The sequence below is a fragment of the Haemaphysalis longicornis genome, unplaced genomic scaffold (genome assembly GCF_048455015.1).
Source record: "Haemaphysalis longicornis isolate Haplotype H1 unplaced genomic scaffold, Haemaphysalis longicornis Haplotype H1 scaffold_1, whole genome shotgun sequence".
Taxonomy (NCBI): domain Eukaryota; kingdom Metazoa; phylum Arthropoda; class Arachnida; order Ixodida; family Ixodidae; genus Haemaphysalis; species Haemaphysalis longicornis.
This window is the reverse complement of record NW_027526203.1, coordinates 348,963,933-348,983,669: the sequence shown is the minus strand read 5'-3', so window position 1 is coordinate 348,983,669 and position 19,737 is coordinate 348,963,933. Positions and strand designations below refer to the sequence as shown.

Genomic DNA, 19,737 nt, shown 5'->3' with positions numbered 1-19,737 from the left:
TTAGCTGATATTTTTCGGCGTTTAATTTTATTGTGTACGGATTTATTCGTCGCACCACTGTTTTCTATGACTGCTCTGTTGTTTTTCTTGTTTCGACAGCCATTTTGAAGTGGCCCTGGCCGGTGGTGTACTGTGTAGGATAATTGATATTTGTGTGTCAGTCCGCGATCGTAAATAGGAAAGACGACGGAAACGCGTTGTAACTAGTGTTTCAAGTTCGGATACATTTTGAGAATGTCTATAGAAGATAAGGCAGCGTTAAAGGAGCTGGACGCGTGGATTGAACAGCTCAATGAGTGCAAACAGTTGACAGAAAACCAAGTAAAGACATTGTGTGATAAGGTATGTGGACGCCAGGTATTTGAATGTCTTTCATCTGCAGCGTATGAGCGTACGTTTACTGTTTCTCTCGTTTGTCTTTAACCTAAGGGGTGCACCAAATTACTTGTTCTTCATTGTAAGCTTCACTCCTGGGCTGTGCATGTCGTCAGTTTGCCCTACAGTGAAAGAGCCGCCAACTGGGGCTTTTTTTTGTGTGTGTGTCTTGCCAGCGTTTGCGTGTTGCTGGAGACCTTAATTAGGTGTGTTTAGGTAAGTGTTATACAACAGACGCTGGGGTGCACTGGTGTGGATGATTGAGTAAGAATGGGCTCAGCCGAAGTGATAGGCCTAAGGAGGAAGGGGCGAGCTGCGTGCGGCTTGTTTGCTGTAGGTGTAGCGTGCTCTTGCCCTTTTAACCACCGTCGACCGCAGTTCAGAGGCCAATTTATGCCATGGTACTTGGCATCACTGTCGTGATTTGTGCGTAGCGCTGCTGTTTGTTTGCCCTGTGAGTCATATTTGGAGCACCGGGAAATTATCAAGTGTTGGCTGGCGCGGGACATCTGCTGGTGTGTGTATGTGCGGGACGTAATGTCTAGCATTGCGGCATCTGCTGCGGAGGGCCTCGTAGTTTTTGGGTGCATGTTTACACTGGCGTGCTCTCTTAGCCGCAGCTCCGCGCGTCTAAGTGGGGGGGGCAGTGGTCCTTTGTGCTGATCCTTTTGAGCCGGCGGTTCGTGGCGTCTGTTTGTGCTGGCCTTGTGTACATAGTTCAATCCGTGCTGCACTCATATTGGCGCGCTTTCTACTGGGTTAGTGAAACCGGCATGCGAGCTGGCCAGGCCGAGCAATCTGACACGCCCTTTTGACGCCTCGTTCTCTTGTGTCTGTCTGCAGCACCTTTGGCGAAGTTAACTGTGAATCGTTTCATTTGACGTAAGCAAGGACAGCTGGTTTTTGCAGGGTCGAATCGTGCTACTTGGTCAGTTAGGCAGGAAAACAAGATGGTATTGGACAAGTGATGATTTTTTACAGCTTGTCTTTCATCGTGTCTGAAGCGCTACAACCGTTGATTACGAATTCTTTAAGCAATTTTTTTGTGTACTGTTTTGCTGTATGGGGTTGTGTTGTGTTGCCCAATTTGAACTGATAAACCAGCTATCGACCGATCCATTATGTAGTGACATATGTCCAGAACATTTCTTTAGCCATGAGAAGTACCTGGGCAAATGGCCTCGGATTAATGCTCTTATGGCTGCACCAAAACCTGTGCGCGCGTATTTTCGCCCCCACCCCTGAAATGTGGCTAACTTTATTTTATTGTTCAGAATCAAGGGCACATGATCTGTGATTGTCGAGATCAGCCGGAAATAGATGGAAAAGGCGAATAACTTACCATGCCAGCGGCATCGTTAATGTGTGCATCTCTGGGCTGCATAAATGGTTATGTTAAGGAGTGCAGATTTTGATTACTCATAAACTAGGTCAACCATGTTGAATGAGCACAAGTGCTTGTAAATTTGTTTGCTTGGTTAGTAATTGAGGCTACGGTCATTTGTATGATGAAATGAAATATTATTGCTCCTCCTGCCCTGAAAGGTGATCAACTTTGAGATCCTTATGAGACTGTTTTAAACATTGATGTATACACAGTCACTGCGAGAAACACATCTGGGGAAATGCTGCCTGGTCAAGTACGTTTGTATTTCTGCAAATTACTGGAATGTTCTTTTTAAGGTCACCTTCTCTGCTGTCCTTTTTTATTTTTTAATTTACCTAGTTGTGACACTGTTACTATTAGAAGTAATGCCTCAATTGACACGAACAGCTAGATCACCTTCATTCATTTTTTAATATTCAAATTTTGTTTCGTGTGTGCTAGTTTTGTACAGGTGCAACATTAGAATGCCACTACATACTACACTCCCTTCCTTGAGGCTTTTGTCATGGATCATGGCACTCACCATCTAAATTTTATTCTAATTTTTAAAAAAATGACTGCCACCCATGGTAGCACAGGTTGTCTTAGGTAAAAAAGGCAGCACATAAGGGGTTAGTTTTTCCTGTCACCTCTTCTGCGTCCTGTAATGGCTGGCATGATGAGAAACTGCATTTTGCCTGAAATTGCTTTTTGTAAACTTTTGAATTATTCTTTTATGGCTGTCTACATAATGGTCTTGTAACGTTTCTGTTCGGTGGCTTTCTCCTAGTGCCATTACAGTACTTTGGAACATCTGAAGCACTTTTTGAACAAGGTGACTAATGTCCAGTTGTTTTGGCCATGAAGCACCTGAAGGAAGTGTCATGGCTGAACCCACAGCAGAGAACTTAGAAACTCGTCTAGAAGAAACATCTTCCTTCTTTCCTCCATTCTTAAAATTACAAGCATTATATTTTACTAATGTGCCGACACTAGGAATGGTGCTTCTGTTGTCAAGCTAAGCAAGCGTTTTAAAATCTGGAAAAAGCTGGTATGAGTTAATCACGAACTTATGTATGCATTTATTGCTCAGAAAATCGAAAGAAAAGGCCACCAGTCAAGAGCTAGCTATAGCGAACTGGAGAACTGATACTGCACATGATACCCAGCCAGCACGACTGCGCAGAAGGTCCTTAAAGGGTTTGAGTGGAGAGCGCTTAAACTTTGACTAGTAGAACAAGGATGAAGTAGGCTACAAAACAGGACGAAGCGCCTGTTAACGTTGGCCTTAGAGGAGCCATGCAGACAAAACACGATTGGTTGAGGCTGGCAAAGGCAAATTAGGCACGGCTTATGAGCTTGCCGAATGACCTATTTGCGCTTAAATGTAATGCATATTCATTTTACAGCTGTAAGAATGGTGGGGTAAACAATGAAAGTTACGAAAATACTCGTAAGCATACAAGTACTGACGCGCACTGCTGTTAGAACTGGGCGCACTATGCTTGTTTTAACTGCACAGCAGTCCGCTGCTTTGGGGTTGTCTTACGTGACCCTGTTTGTCGGCGATACCCCATGTTCCACGAAACGATTACTTTTTACAGTAACAAAAACAAGCCAGGTGTAAATACGGTCAAAAACAAAGCAACGGTGGACAACGGTCCGTGGATAAGTATGGTAGCGCCATCTGGGAGGACTGACGGCCAGCAAGGCTGCAGAGCCGAATGACACAGTGGAATTTCGTCTCGAATGCGCGCACTTATGACTTTATTGCTCCCATCCCGAGAACAAAATATTTGGCGGGAAAATCAAAGCTTCTCAGTGAATACGGAATCATTCAATGAGAGGCTCTCAGCAACTGAAACTGAAACTGTTGCCATAAATGTCAATCCACTGTCCACCCCTACCCCCACTTTATGGGGAAGCAGGCTGGCCGACTCCAGCGCAGAAGTGCAACAGACACTGAACGTGCAGAGATGGCGGCTAGGGGTTTCTTGTGGAAATAAAGTTATATTCTTCTTCATCTCAATTTGTGCAATATATTTTATGGGGTAGTGTGGATAAGACAGAAAAACAATCAAAAGGCACAACTATTGTGTCAGTATTACTTTAAATCATTAGTGCCCAGAAGTACCGTAATAGCTGTAGCTATTGCCAGTACAGAGCAGCACCTTGCAATATGCTTTAAATGGTTTCATTGCTGCTTCTGAAATGAAGCCAGCCAGTAGGCGGGATATGTGACTAATGTCACTCTGGCCCACAAGAAATGTTCAAGAACACAGGGAAGAGAGAGGAATATTTTGTGTGCAGAGCCATAATGTTTCCCTCTGCTATTTCATGGTTGCATAATTTAAGGACTGGACACATTTATTCACCACATTATCTAGATGCATTTTGGGTGCGTTTCAGCAGTCCCCACCCCACTGCTAATGTGCTATCACCGCTGGCGTGCAGGCAAAGGAGATCCTAGCCAAGGAGTCCAACGTCCAGGAGGTCAAATGCCCCGTTACTGTGTGTGGCGACGTGCACGGCCAGTTCCATGACCTCATGGAGCTGTTTCGGATCGGGGGCAAGTCTCCCGACACGAACTACCTGTTCATGGGGGACTATGTGGACCGGGGCTACTACTCGGTGGAGACGGTGTCCCTCCTGGTCGCACTCAAGGTGAGCTGCATGCCCCGCCCCCTCTGCTGCCGCACAGGCTGCGGCACTGTGTGTACCTCTTTCTGACCGCGGGCTGCTTGGGCGTGTGGGGCAGGTGCGGTACCGGGAGCGGATCACCATACTGCGGGGCAACCACGAGAGCAGGCAGATCACCCAGGTATACGGCTTCTACGATGAGTGCTTGCGCAAGTACGGCAATGCCAACGTGTGGAAGTATTTCACGGACCTGTTTGACTACCTGCCGCTGACGGCACTTGTGGACGGCCAGATTTTCTGCCTCCATGGAGGCCTCTCCCCTTCCATCGACACTTTGGACCACATCCGGGCATTGGACAGGCTGCAAGAGGTCCCCCACGAGGTCAGTGCTCGCGCCTTGCAGGGGACCTGCGCCTGGGGCCGTTTAGAAGTGACTCAAATCCCAGTGCACACGGTCTGTTCGGCGCTGGCAGTGTGCGTGCGGTTGAAACTTCGTCCTGAGCCTCGGGGGTAGAATTCGGCCATCTGTGTTGCCACTGCAAACCTTTCTGGTAGTTGTGCTTATGGAGGTGATGTGTCACTCACATGCTATCGGCATGCTGCATGACACTTTGCCACCAGTGCCTGCTGACAAGGGGAAAGGCCTAGAAGTTACCCCATAGAAAAAGGGCAATGCAAGGGCTTCTTTCATAAAAAAGATAGCGTTAGCAGTAGTGGTACCGCGTGCAGTACCTTCTCTCCTTCTTTTTTTGTGCAGTTCCAATTAGTACCATTCTTTTTTTTTTTTTTTTTTCCCATGCAAATTTCTTATTAAAATAGGGCCCATCAGTATTTGAAGTGTTGAAGGTACCTCCTGAAACTGCTCGTGGGCTGTCATCTGTGTGTGATTGTCATTTATTATGGTTTCTGTTTTATCGGCTAGCACAACGTCCATGATTTATCCATTGAGAGGAGCGGTTCATGGAAATAAGCTCTCCTGTCTTACGTGGCCCCCTTTTGTGTGTGTGTTTGTTTGCCCTCTTTCTCTCCTGATGTGCAACCAAAATGCACTACTAACAGTTGCCAAGGCTGCTAGGTTGCTTGTTTCCATGCCATACATAAATTTAAACCACATGTGTATTGCCTGCACAGCAGTCTGAACCCAATTTCGCTAAGCCGAAGGGAACTGGTACAATTTTCGTAAAATGATAAATCCGAGATAAATGGCAAATCTATTTTCTGGCACAGGTCCTTAGTTAACTTAGTATACATAACAGGAAACTGCATTCCCAGGGATGAAGCTAGGGGCGGTGGGGTTGCCCCCTCCCTCCCGACATTTTTCCCAGGCATATATGCCACGACCAACGGTTATCTAACCTTCACATTACATGCCCTGCCCACACCCATTTCTTCTTCTTAATTTCTACTATGTCCTTAACACGCATTTGTTCCCTGGTCCACTCCACTCTCTTCTTGTTACTTAACGTTGCACCTATCATCTTCGGTTCCATTGTTTGCCGAGTCGTCTTCAATTTAAGTTGAACCTTTTAGTGAGCCTCCAAGTTTCTGCCCCGTAGGTAAGTACTGGTAATATGCAGCTGTCATACACTTTCTTCTTCAGCGACAATGGTAGGCTGCCATTCATTACCTGAGAATGCCTGCCGAATGCACTCCACCCCATTCTTATCCTCCTAGTTATCTTTGTCTCATGGTTGGGATCCGGGATTACTACTTGGTCTAAGTAGATACATTTGCTTACCACTTCCACTGTGTCGCCACCAATCTCAAACCGCTGTGCTCTCCCGAGGTTATTAAGCATTACTTTAGCTTTCTGCATGTTCATTTTTATGCCCACGATTCTACTCTCCTTGTCCAGTGCAGTAATCATGCTTTTCAATTCGTTCCCCGAGTTACTTAGCAAGGCAACGTAGTCAGCAAATCTGAGATTACTGAGGTATTCTCCATTAACCCTTACGACCACCTGTTCCCAATCCAATGTTCTGAATACCTCTCGTAAACATGCTGTGAATAACATTGGAGAGATTGTGTCTCATTGTCTGACGCCCTTTCTTGTAGGTACTTTACTGCTCTCCTTAGGACGGTGGTAGCTGTGGACCCATTGTAGATATCCTCTAGTATTCTTATGTAATACTCGTCTACACCATGATTCCACAATGCGTTAACTGCTGAGGTTTCGACCGAGTCAAATGCTTTCTCATAATCTATAAAGGCTATATATAGGGGTTGAGTATACTCCGCGCATGTCTCTATCACCTGACTGATTGCGTGAATGTGATCCATTGTTGAATAGCCTTTACGAAACCCTGCTTGTTCAATAGGTTGACTGACAGTAAGCTGATCAGCCTGTAATTTTTCAAGTCCTTCATGTCACCTTATGGATTAGGATCATGTTTGGGTTCTTCCAAGATTCCAGTACACTCGTGGTCATTAGGCATTGCGTATACAAGTTTGCCAGTTTTTCTAGTACAATTTGCCCGCCATCCTTCAAGAGGTCTGCTGTTATCTAATCCTCACCCGCACCTTCAAAGTTTGCTCGGCTTGTCTCTATTTCATGAGTGGTACCTTCACAACACGCCAGCAGTTGGCCTAGTTCGCATCATGTCTTCAAACTGTCAGTGCCATGTCATACCACGCCGACCATCCGACAACTATGTACAGCGGTGAAAAGTTGCGAGCACATCTGCGTCTGCATGTACTCTGCCGACTCGCCCATGGAGCATTGAAGACTGCAGCTCAAAATTGTGAATGAGGTGCAAAAACCTTTTCTGAATAAGAAAAAGTTCTGATGAAAAAAAAAAAATAGTCTGCCCAGAATAATAGCCCGTGTAGTTAGATGCAAACTTCACACAACAGTATACCACTGAGCCATGAGAATTGGCAAGTCGCCAGGCAATATCACTGGTATATCACGCTGAGGACTTCCTCTTCATTTGTAAATTGCTGTTTACTTACTGGATTGAAGCATTACGAGCTTCTTAGTTGAGCATTTCTTGAATAATGCTTGTGCAGTGAACTTTCCTCTAGCCCCACAAATAGCTGATCATCAGTGACTGCATCACTTAAAGGGACCCTGCAAGACTCCTTGAGTAGTGCAAGTAAACCTGCACGATGTTTAGATTACACTGCTAGGAATACCTGAGCCAAATATTACACGTTCACGTGAAGTGATGAGCGCGCAAATCACTGTGAAAGACACGGAAAAACCAACTGCACTCTCCAATTTTCCTCATTATGCACCCCTGGTATGGCCTAAACGACATCATTGTGGCCATGGCTGTCCTATTGGCTGTCGCTGGTCAACTTCGTGGCTTATTTCTTGCATTTCCTGTGATGATCTGACTTCGGCGGCGCTGTGTACTAACCTCTTTTGTGCCTGAGCCTGTACGCACGGTTTCGACATTTCTTTTCTGTTTGAGTGCTCGCGGAGTTTGAGTGAGGAACCTAATACTACCCTTTCAACGAGACCATTCAACAACAAACGTTTATTGCTTCAAAAATGCCCTACCAGCCAGAGCGCACGCTTGCGAGTAGGCAGCCATGCCTGCTTTTTTGTGGCACCAGACTGGAAATAGACCCCTCCACGTTTCGGAGAAAAGGAGGAAACTCCCCGGGCTGTGACATATCGGAGGTCGCCGAAGAGATTGCCGCAAGCTGCCCCCCTCTCCGGGACAGAGAGCGCAGCTTTCGTCTCGTCCGCAGTCGAGTTGAGAGGGAACAATTATGCCCGATTTCTTATCGCGCATAGTTTCAGTGATAGTGAACGGATTTTCATAATTCTTGCGGGAGGAGATTGCTGGGGCAATAGACTTCAAAATACATTCCGAGTAGTCGATGGTAAGTGCTGCAGGGTCCCTTTATTAAGCAGAGAGCAATCACAAAAATGTGGGCTTGTCCTACAGACTGCGAGTTCACCCTCTGCAAAAAGCCTCACCTGTTTTGTATCCCTTATTACCTAGATTAACTTAGTAACTATTCTCCTGCCCTTAATTGACCATGGGTTGTCTACAAGTGTACCAGTCGCACACCCGTGTGTAGCTTTCAACTCTACTGAAGTAAAGCCAGCAAATTTTTTTTGTAAGTCAATGTACAGATCACATGTGTGCTGGTGTGGAGTAACATTTGCTTCTTGGACTAAGCTAATACAGTCTACGAACTAACAAAATAGAGCCACAATCTCCAGGCCATAAATCTTTGCAAGGCTCAGTTTTCACTTCACAATTTATTTCCAACTTGTTGGCGCACCAGTCAGCTGACCGGTTTTTTGTAGTCAGTTTGGTGAGTAAGACTGTACAGGGAAATGTCGGCTTTTTTGCATACCGAAGGTGGTCTGCAGCCAATACAAGATTCCAAAGAAATCGCGTCGCGAAGATCGGAGACCAGCATGCTGGATCAACCACAAAAACTTCAGTCATTCAGTAAACAACTACCGGGCGTGCAGCGACCGTTTTATTGACCAAAGTCCATGCTCCAGCACCTTGTCACCGAACACCTGGGAATTATACACCTGAAAAAAAAATACACCTGAAAAAAAAAAAAAGAGGAAACACATGCCCCTTAGATGTAGGTTTTGTGAAAGCATGCAGACAAAGGCCAAACAGTTCCGCAATGGGCTAGCATGTTTTGCACGAAATTGCACGCGTTCCCTGATGATTGAATTTGCACAATTATTCTCTTTTGAGTTGTTGTTGGCGTGGTGTTGACGTAAGCACTGATAGCTTGTGGGCACAGTGCCGAATCAGCCCACTGTCGGCCTGGTGCAAACACTCCTCTTACGACACGGGCGAGCCACGAAAGCTCCAAAGGTGGGGCCGAAGCGCCTCACAGTTGAGTCACGGATGTCGCGGAGAGCGTTCAGCCACTGCGTACGCCTTGGCTAGTGATGGTTACGATTTTAAGCGGTGCTGGCAGGCTTGTCTGACCAATTCAACAGCTAACAGCATGGCAGAAGCGCGGTATGCCGATTCCTGGGATATCGAGAATGCCCAACCGACAATAACATCGGATGCCAAGCATGTTGTTGCGCGGAACCGAAACTGATTTGAGCTATAATCTTGGGACATCGTCCAGCCACATCGCAGGAAAAATACGTGTCACACTGCTGTAGTTGTTGCGGCCACCGTAGACATGGTAGTTTTTGTTCTTTCAGACTATAAAAATTAAATACTGCTTTATCAACTGGATAAACGATGAAAAGTGTGTGTGTTGAGCCAGTATATGTAATGCAAACAAAAACACAGGTTTGACAAATTCACATCAGAGTATTGAAAGCATATTCCTTATGGAAGCTTTGTTAAAGGGGCCCTAAATAGGCTTTCCAAGGTCACCATTTCAATCGTCCAATCTAGAGTACCCCTTCACGACAATGTATACCAAATATTACACCTCTGCGTTTACTAAAGCAGGGGCCACACAAACATGCAGAAAAGGTTTTCTCTTTCCTTGTTTACCTACCGATCCTCGTCGCCATACTGCCGTGCTCTGACGCAGCCTCTACGACGCACGAAGCACTGAACGGTATGGTGCCACTATTGGTGGGGCCTTTTGAATGCTGTAGCCAATCAGCGTTCCCGGCTCTGGGGGAAACGCGGGTGCGATTCCGGCGAGCGGCGCTCTGGCCCTGGCGGCACGGCATATCTTAGCAGAGATGAATGCCGATCATTGCCATCGGTCACATGAGCTTAGCTGAGTTTATAGGTATAGTGCGTCGTTTACAGGGTATGATTAACACTGAAAAACATGGGAGAGTCTCTGCAGGCGGAAACGCCGTTACGCGCACGACCACAGCAAGCATGTGCGTGCACAATCGACTAGGAGCTCGATATGGCATACACCGCAGTAGCTAAAACTTGTCACCGCCCGCCAGAGTAGACTATTGCTGAAAATCGGTTTATAAACACGTGAGAGGGTGTGATAGTGGAGTGAAAGATTGCGCTGGTGATTGTCGTCGGCGCGGCTTCATAAAGTGGTGATTGAATAACTTCAGCGATGCTAAGACTTTTCTGCCGACCAGAGGCACCTGTTTGCGGCTACAGTGCCACATGCAGAAACGCTAGCGGTGTGCTAATCGTCGATGGAAATCTTCAATTACCGTCATGTGCGAGTGAGTATGTTGTGTTTAGTACACCCCTACCTGGCCTTCAAACGCTCGTTTCCCCTATTCTAATACTGACGTGCCAACGAGAGGAGTATGGCTGCATGGCAGTTAAATGTGGGCCGACCGCCCACCGGCCCCGCTCGGCAGTAGCACCAGAAGTAGGCGAAGCATGGCCGTTGACTGCTGTAAAAAAAAAAAAAAAAACAAAAAAAAGGTGTGATGTATCGCCGAGCATCTCGAGCTATCAAGGGCCTTGTCCTGTTTCTCTGGGTGGTCTTGTGCCTGGTCGTTGACATCACAGCTTCCACAGTGCTTTGAAGGCACGATGAGAGGGTCCTATTTAATGAATGGTAAACTCGGCTAATACCCAACGCTTTTAAAACCATTTTTACGGTACCTCCAGCGATTGCACGCGTAAAATCGCAACCTCTGGAACCCTGTTCAGGGCCCCTTTAAAGGGATTTTGCATACCGTATTTTCCGGTCTATAAGTTGCACCTTTGTATAAGTCGCACCCCCCTCAAAATGCCAGTTTTTCAAAAAAAAAAACGTATATAAGTCGCACCGGTGTATAAGACGCACTTGTTAATTAGGTAAACTCATAGTGAATCAGGCTGTTAAAAAGAGGAGCGAAAGTACATGGTTGCGGTGGCCGCCGCCTATCAACGCATCGCCCGGTAAGGAGGGCTCGACACGTGCAAAGTCTAGACAGCACTAATGTCTCAAAAATGGTTTATTGATACACACAGATGGCATGTACTTACAGACGGCGTTTAGGCAAAACCATCTAAGTCTTCTTCCTCCGACTCGCTAACAAACAATTCAGCAACTTCAAGTGGGAGTTCCGCCGGCACATCGCTGTCGTCCTCTGACTCACTGGGGCTCTTCAATTTACACTCTCGGACTCGCCACAGACTCTCCGAGAAGCAGTCCAACATTCGATTTTCCCATGTATCCCTATGGCTTCGGGGAATCCTCGGGCTACCCGCGGACTATCCGCGGGTAGCCCGAGAGTGTAAATTGAAGAGCCCCACTGATGTCTTCTTCGCCAACATCGTCACCACTCACGGAACGGATCATTCCGGCCTTTATGAACCCGGCTACAACTGTTTTTGTAGAAATGGAGCCCCAAGAGTCTGAGACCTATTTTAAGCCACCTCTCCTAACGTCGCGCATCTCTTGCGTGCTGTCGTAAATCAGCACAATAAAGGTGTCATGGCGGACGGAAGTGACGCGCCCAGAAGCGGCCCGAAAATCAACTTATCACCAAGCTGTCATTTTAAAAATTAGCAGCACGTTTACCTCCTTCAGAGTAATTCTCTGTAATAATTTATAAATAAACTGCATTTTATTTTTGCAACCCAGTTTGATATTACTTTGAATTTATTCTGAACTGTAGTTACTGCGCATGGCAGAAAGTGGCGCGCGGTAATCGCAGGCCATTATCATTGTTTTTGACTAGAAAAAGCTGCAAATTCTTTGGTTTAACTTCCAAAGCGACATATGGGCTATGAGAAACACCGTAGGGGTGGGCTTCGGATTCATTTAGACCATAGAGCTGTGTCTCTTAACGTGTGCTGGCCACGTGCGGCCGCCGCGAACCGGATTTATTCCATACATAAGTCGCACCGGTGGACGTGTGCTTGCCACGTGCGACCGCCGCGAACCGGATTTATTCCATACATAAGTCGCACACCGGTGGATAAGACGCACCAACGAAAATTTCAGAAAAAAACTGCGACTTATACACCGGAAAATACGGTAGTTGTGTTCAGGTCTCCAGGTAGCTGACAGGTTTGTGTCCAGGAGGTTGCTTTGGTGTATAAAAATTGCTTCAAATTCGCTCGACTGGAGGGCCCCTGCTTAAGGGGGGTCTTGAGGACCGAAAATTTGCCAAAAAATCAATTTTCTGTATTAATTTTATTTGCAGTCTACAGGTCCCAAAGAATGTACCTGCAAAATATCGTAGCTGTATCATAAGTATTCACAAAGCTGTCGCCCTTTGAAGTCGCCTAAATGACCATTTTTGCCTATGTTTGCAAATTTCGTGCCCCGTTTTCTCAGAACCGATTTTTTTTTCCCATGTGGTCAGCTGTCAGGTACAATATCTTGGGATGTACTGGTTCGATTTACATCATTTTTGCTGCATTCAAAAGCTTATGAACTGAACAGTGCAATAAAACCACAAAATTACAAAATTTCGTTTTGCTGGCACAAGATTTTATGCAGTTAGTGTTACAAAAACATTGTAAATTTGATGACCTGACATTTATGAATTTTACAGCGTTTGCAAAAACCATGCTAAAATTACTGCAGTGGTATAGTTGCACTCCCTCGTCCTTCCAGAGCACAAAGGGATAAAAGCTATTTGAGTATTTCATAGGTACATAATGAAAAAATTGCCCAAAACGGAGTGACATAACATGTTGCACAACTCTAAACTTACACCACGTAGATGAAAACTGACTGCATATTTGTGCTCAGGATGTTGAAATACACTCAATGTGTAAATCTGACTCACATAGGTTAACAAATAACAAAAATGTCCTCAAGACCAGGGTCCCCCCTTAAGCCTAGAGAAGTCCACCTTTGTGCAACAGCTCCACAGCAGGTGTACACTTTTGTGTGGTTCAGGGTAATCGTGCTTAAGAATTGTTTGCGGATGTGTGTTTGATTGCAGGGGCCCATGTGTGACCTGCTGTGGTCGGATCCGGATGACCGCGGTGGCTGGGGGATCTCCCCCCGAGGTGCAGGCTACACCTTCGGGCAGGACATCTCTGAGACCTTCAACCACAGCAATGGACTCACCCTGGTGGCCCGAGCTCACCAACTCGTCATGGAGGTGAGCTCGGCTGTTGGTGTGACAGGTGCAGGGCTGTGTGTGGAGCCGGCTCTACTTGCATCGTGAAAATATTGTTCCTAGGAGGCACTGTTGGGCAGCATTATCTTTGTGTACTGCAGCTAGAGCCATGCCACAAAAAAAAGCCGTGTTCACATTCCTGTTTATACAATTTTCAAAAAACCCGTTCACCTCTTGATATGCAAATTCTTTGTCTGCCATCCTCATAGGCGACACTGATAAGGACATGACTTGTACCCGTGGATCGGTCAGGACCCAGTTTTACACCATACTTCTAGCCGTTGCAGAGAATGTGCAGGCCTTCCTGCTATATTTACACACAGTACTCTCTGTCTCTCTCTCTCAGCACTCCTTATGGGTAGTAAATGCAAAATCATAAATGTCAGACTGAACACCACAGAGTGCCTTGTGCTCTGCAAGGTGCCTGGCTCGCTGGTGATTGCTGTGGCATTGGGTGATAACAGCAAAAGCGCAGCCAGAGTGCAAAGCTTGGCGTGGCGCATACTGAAATCAACCTGATTTTTCCAAAGGTGTAATAAAGTACATTTCCAATACCTTGGAATCCTGAATGTTGCTCAAGCTAAAGATCTCTCTCTCTCTCTCTCTCTCTCTCTCTCTCTCTCTCTCTCTCTCTCTCTCTCTCTCTCTCTCTCTCTCTCTCAACAAAGAGCACATTTAGCTTAGCTTCTTAAATCTCAAGTGTGGAGCTGGATGGAGTTAAATATGTTTTGTTTGTCCCACCGTAGTGCACAATTTTAAGGGGAATATTAGCCACCGTACCATTCTTTACTGCTAATTTGCATTACGGACAAATGGTTGTAAACAAGGAGAAGGTGTATAGGCAAAAGCTGCATGCCCCCAGGTGAGCTGGAATTGAGGCATCGGGTCGCACTCCCGTATTTCAGAAGAATGGTTCATCTGTAGCAGACTCATTTTGCATTGTTGTTTATTAGTGTAGAGGTCAAAAATCCCTTTTGAGAAGTCCTAGTTTCAACAATTTCGTTGGCACGTGATAGAAGTTCTTGCTGTATTTTGTACTTGAGTGTGGTTTCACTTCATTAGTTGCAACTTGACCACGGAAACTTTAATCAAAAATGCATTTGAGAAAATACTATTGTGGCAACTTAAATTTAACTTTTTGTAAGGTATGAGATTGAGCGACCGTTTGTTATAAGTGTTTACACAGATTCAGGTCAACTATGTGGCTATTTTTGTGAGTAGCTGTCATGCAAATTGCTTTTTATACAAGCTTCCTTAAGGTATGAGGCCTAGTGCTGGGGAAAGTTTTTTAAAAATAAACAGTGCAGATTTTTGGTCCATATTAAAAGCACCCTTTTTTTAGGCCCATGAAAGCCTTATAAACAGGGGTGAGACAGCTGCGCATATTGTGCCTTTCTGATACAATTCCATTTTCCTGTGCCGAGCTGCTCCAAAAGCACGAAAATTGCGCCAGACTGCTCCAGAAGAGCCTCAACGGCACGGATTTTGATGCTCATGTCAGTTTCGGCGGGGACAAAAGCCTCCCGCATCCCGGTCACCGCTTTTATCGTCGGTCAATCACAAACACAGAAATGGCACAAATAGAAAGACTGAAACGAAGCAAGCGATAGCTTCTAAAACTCGATTCGCTTTCCGTCCGGGTTCGCTGAAACGGCCTTCTCGATTAGGCATCGCTGTGGCAACAAACATGGCCGCCGCCTGATCTGGCTGCTACCAACGCGTTCAGTGCGTATCGCCGATATTTTCCCTGGTTTATTTTACGCTATCAGCTGGGTTCCAGTCTATTCATTCTATCTGTTGTGGCTCTGAACAGTGACGTTAACGCAAGGATATGGTTTGAGATTGGTGCCAGATTACGGGAAGTTGGGCGGCTCGAAAAAAAGTTCCTTGAAATGTGGGGCCTACGACTTCGGCGTGGTTTGACCTTGAGTGCGAAACGCGGTGCGCGCGTCAATAATCGGGTTCGTGAAGTGAATTTTTTGGCTTGTTGTGCTGTTGTAAAATGTTGAGGTGTTGCTGTGCTTCGAAGCGCGATCGCGAGCCTCGGGGATGGAATGGTCGACACAAAAGTTGCGGGCTGTGCTGCGGTGCCGCGACCTGTTCAGGCAGCGCCCAATAGCTGCAGGACTACACGGTTGCCAAAGAACGCGACTATAACACTTGATGTGTGCAAAGTGAAATTTAATGCCAAAATCTAGGTGGCTAAACATTAACGGTACTCATATGACCATAGGGTGAACCTGCGCCCCGGGGACTGAAACGGGTAGGCTGGTTGGGCTATGCGACCGTTAGCTCGAAGCTGCTCAACTGTTGCCCGGACTACAGTCATTCGTACAACGCAGCCTGGGATTACAAAAATAATAATTTTAGCATTAAAACAGCAAAAAAACGCCACAATTGCGGAGCCCTTAAATTTGATAAGAGTTTTAGCAGTCCGTCTGTTCTGTCGTGTACGTAGTTACCGTGCTCAACGGGACTTGTCTAGGCACTTGGGCATTCGTAGCCGTAGGGGGATTAGTTCCGCGGACCTGCCTTCGCCTTGTCCGTGCCTCCTCGTCCTTCCGCGCGCGCAGGCGCAGACCGGTCCGGTCAACCCGGTAACAAAGTAACCAACAGAACAGACGGATTGCTAAAACTCTGTAATGTTAACGGCAGTTTTGTTGTCAGTGTTGCGTGCAGGCGCAACACATCACCAGTTAGGAAAAAGGGTAGTGCAGTTAGTACTTTGTGATACTCTTAAAAACTCTTTCAGGTAAGGCTGTTTGAGTGTTGTGTATTCAAAACTGATTGAAATGTGCACTTGACCCTGCAAATTGCTGAAGTAATGATTTTTTAAGCTCACAAGACGATGTATTAAATGTCCCTAACTGGTCCAAATCAAGATTCTTCTGCTCCAAAATCGAAATTTTGCTGCTCCGAAAACTGCTCCCAAATCTGTTTGGGCTGTCTCACCCCTGTATAAACTATGTCTTATTCTTGTTTATATTTTTTATTTGAAAATTGTATTAAATGTGGATCTCACGCCAGCACTCGTAACTCTAATTTAACTCCATGAAAACACAATTTTTTGTAGTGGTATAGAGGAGGTAAGGTCAGATAAATCTTCTAAGCATAGTGAAATAACCAAAAAAACTGAACGTTTTAATTGGGTGTGCTTTGGTGTAAAAGGTAGCCATATCAAAACTTTTGGCACGATTTTATTTCTTGAGCTTCATTGCCCACCCAATAATGTGAGAAAGATGTGCGCCAAGTTTCACTAAAAAAAATGTTTATTATGAAAAAAAGTTATGAATGCTTGCATGTGGAGAAATCGCCAAAAAGTAATTTCTGAGAAAACCAACAAAAAAAGATTTTAAGCAAGTGCAGTGCTTACATAAGATGATCAGGAAAGCTAAAATTCCCCGCATTTGTAGCTACTTCCTTCTTGGGTCTTGCGCGTGTGATTTTGCTCATGCAACACCTTGCCCTTTTTTTTTTTTTTTTTTTTTTTTTTTTTTTTTTTTTTTTTTTTTTTTTTTCCCTAGCTTGCTTTGCGGTGTCGGTGCTCTCACAGGATGCCTTTGCGATGTGTGGCTGATCATTCATTTTCGGTATTTTGATACGGTTGATAAATAACAAGCGAAGAACTCTAAACCAGGGCATTTTTTTGTTGCACACAAAACTGGCAGTTTCGGTTTCGTAAACGCCTAGTGGGTTGACATTTCTTCATGTATCTTTTGAAAGTAACTGTGTGTGAAGAAACTTTTTTTGCCAAAATGATGTCCAATAAATTCCACATTTAACAAAGGAGAAAATAAAAAATTGACATTTTGAAAAAATTTTGCGATTTCGACTAGGCGTCACCTTAAAAGAAGAAATAGTTAAGGTGGGTGAGTTATTGAAACATGGAACAGATGTAGTTCGCTGACATGAGCAGCACACTGGTGGGGTAATGTCGTGAGGTCTGAAGCCCTGTGTGCCATTTTGCCCAAGGCCTTGCAGCACTTTGACAAGTGTTTGTTATTGCTTCCAGTGTTCACCACTTGAACAGCTGTCCAGTGTGGTGTTTTATTTTAATGGGAAATGTCCTTGTGCAGGGTTACAACTGGTGTCACGATCGAAATGTGGTAACCATCTTTAGCGCACCTAACTACTGCTACCGTTGCGGCAACCAAGCAGCCATCATGGAGCTGGATGACCAACTCAAGTACTCCTTGTAAGAGCATACCTGTTTCTATCAGCCTTGAATGGATCGTGTGGTGCACTTGTGCCAGCCTTGGCACTTGCACAATGTTGGGGCGTATGATGTTTGTGCAGATCACTTTGGTGGCCAATTTCTAGTTGTTGGGGCAAAATAATTGAGAGCGCAGTATCGGCTGGTTACGGGATGTTTGAGCTGGGTTTCATTACGGGGTCGTTGTGGGGCTAGCTGCTCCTAAGCCTCTCGGGGACAGGTTGAGCTAGGTGACCAGGCCATGCCACACTGACAATGATGTGGGCCCTGCAAGTAACGACCACAACTGGTGACTCAGCGCATCATTCCCTGGCTCGATTGGAGGTTGGCCAGCAGGCGCGCGATGTCTTCCTCCCCTTTGTCCTTCTCTTCAGCCGTAGTTGTAAGGCAGCTGGTTGTCTGTGTGTTCTTTTTTTAGTTCTTCCGCAATGCTTGCAAATAAACCCAGAAAGACACCTTTTAAAATAAGCAACTGCGTCACTGCTGTCTGAGAGAAAGCCCTGCAGTGTGTTAACATTACGTCAAGTGTTTCGAAAAATGGCTGTGGTTAGTGACTGGAAGCCAATTCAGGCTAATAGTGCCTGCAAATGATTTTATTTTTGCTGCGCTGGTGCTCATGGGGGAGTACTTTGTCTAGCTTTCAAAATTACACAAGGCCGAGCGGGTTGTATTTTCCTTGAGTGTCAAGTGAGGGTCTTGCCTGCTACGGAGACCCTGTGAGACATTGTGCCTGAGTGTTGTTTTTGCCTTGCAGCCTCCAGTTTGACCCAGCACCCAGAAGAGGGGAGCCGCACGTGACCCGTCGCACACCGGACTACTTCCTTTAAGCCCTGTACTGTGCCCCTAGTTCTTAACAAGTCTGTTTTTTTGCTTGTATGCCAGCCTTTCTGAAAACCTTTCCGCCAGTGCTACCTCCCCCCTGCGGTACCTCCTGATTTAGTCGGGCAGCACTTTTTACTATAACGCTTTCAGCGCTTGTGACAGACTTGAGCAGTCTCCAGCCAGCTCATTTTGTTGGCCCCAAGGGCACTGCCTGGGGCAGCCGCCGAGGAGAGAAGGAGCAAGCTACTGAAGATGGATCCCAGGCCTCGCTTGTCCTGTTCTGCATCCCCCATTTGTGTTCGCTGTTACTTGCTCTGCAGACCGCCCCACCACCCCCTCATTTTTTCTTCTTCTGGAAATGTGTTTGCGGCCTGTGCACGGGAGCACGTGGCGCAAGATGAATGTGTGGCCAGTGATGGCAGAGGAGAAAAATCTGTTGGGCGTAGGGCTGTGTTACATGGGTCCTTTGTGCAGAAACATTCATTCGTGACTGTGCATGATTGCGTACGAGATTCGTCTGTGGGCCCAATTAAAAGGATTACTAGTTATATGTGACCAGCTTTTGCTTGTGGTGGCTGCTGAATGTTTTTCACAAGTTCAGTAAAGCCAACATCTTTGTAGTGGGTTAACACAAGCTTGCTGTAATCAGAAACGTGACTGCTGGTGCATAGATCCATGTCGTGTGCATTGTAGCAGTGCTGTTATTTATTGCACTTAGTGTTTCCCACAGATTGTCTTCACAAAATGACCATGGGCTATTGCTTTGGCTGTCTTTTTTTTTTTTTTTCTCCAGGAAGGGTTATTATTCGTATTGAACTTGGTGTACAGAAAGGTGTTGCAGACTGCAAATGGGCCTCTTTCACGCACCACAGCCAAGTCAATATTCCTTTTTTTTTTTTAGCTTGGATTTTATCTTCCACAGCCAGCATGTTGCAAGTAAGCGGGATAGGAAGGCAATAAAATTTGTATGTAATCCCGCTTTTTGTTCTTCTGCACTGTGTATAGTTGGCAGGTTTAACGAACATTCTGTAGGCCTATTGAATGTCTTCTGTTCTGTGGCATGGTAAAACAAACAGTGCTCTCCGCTTGTTGTGTAACAGGCTGTGCACGTCATTCCGTGCAACGTAATGGTGAAGGCCCCCCCAAAAAAGGTGCCTTTTCTCTGTGACATGGGAAATTGGCTTTTAAAGCAACTCGTGCGAAAGTCTTTTCATTGGACATGTGCGTGGAAACGATGGCAGTGTGGATTTTCCGGCTGTGCAAGTACTTGCTAGTGACCCCTCCCCCCCTCTTTTTTTTTTAATGCTTCAGGAAGAGTATGTGGAGCATTACAATAAAGGAAATCAACCTGACCCATTTCTTGTCTCC

The 19,737-nt window shown here is 45.8% G+C and overlaps 1 protein-coding gene across 1 annotated transcript; it reads left to right on the top strand.

Moving 5' to 3' along the window:
• The first annotated feature begins 73 nt into the window (after window positions 1–73).
• Window positions 74–19,721, top strand: LOC144154039 (serine/threonine-protein phosphatase 2A catalytic subunit beta isoform). The gene is made up of 6 exons (XM_077685816.1): window positions 74–342; window positions 4,196–4,405; window positions 4,500–4,763; window positions 13,155–13,316; window positions 17,411–17,529; window positions 18,302–19,721. The coding sequence occupies exons 1-6, from the start codon at window positions 235–237 to the stop codon at window positions 18,372–18,374; spliced, it is 936 nt and encodes a 311-aa protein (XP_077541942.1). The 5' UTR covers window positions 74–234; the 3' UTR covers window positions 18,375–19,721.
• The last annotated feature ends 16 nt before the right edge of the window (window positions 19,722–19,737 follow it).

Excerpts from the sequence above, each read along its gene's own strand:
- LOC144154039 (XM_077685816.1), top strand. The coding sequence starts at position 235 with ATGTCTATAGAAGATAAGGCAGCGTTAAAGGAGCTGGACGCGTGGATT. Across the intron at positions 343-4,195 it reads TAAAGACATTGTGTGATAAG|GCAAAGGAGATCCTAGCCAA; the intron begins GTATGTGGACGC and ends GCTGGCGTGCAG. Across the intron at positions 13,317-17,410 it reads CTCACCAACTCGTCATGGAG|GGTTACAACTGGTGTCACGA; the intron begins GTGAGCTCGGCT and ends GTCCTTGTGCAG.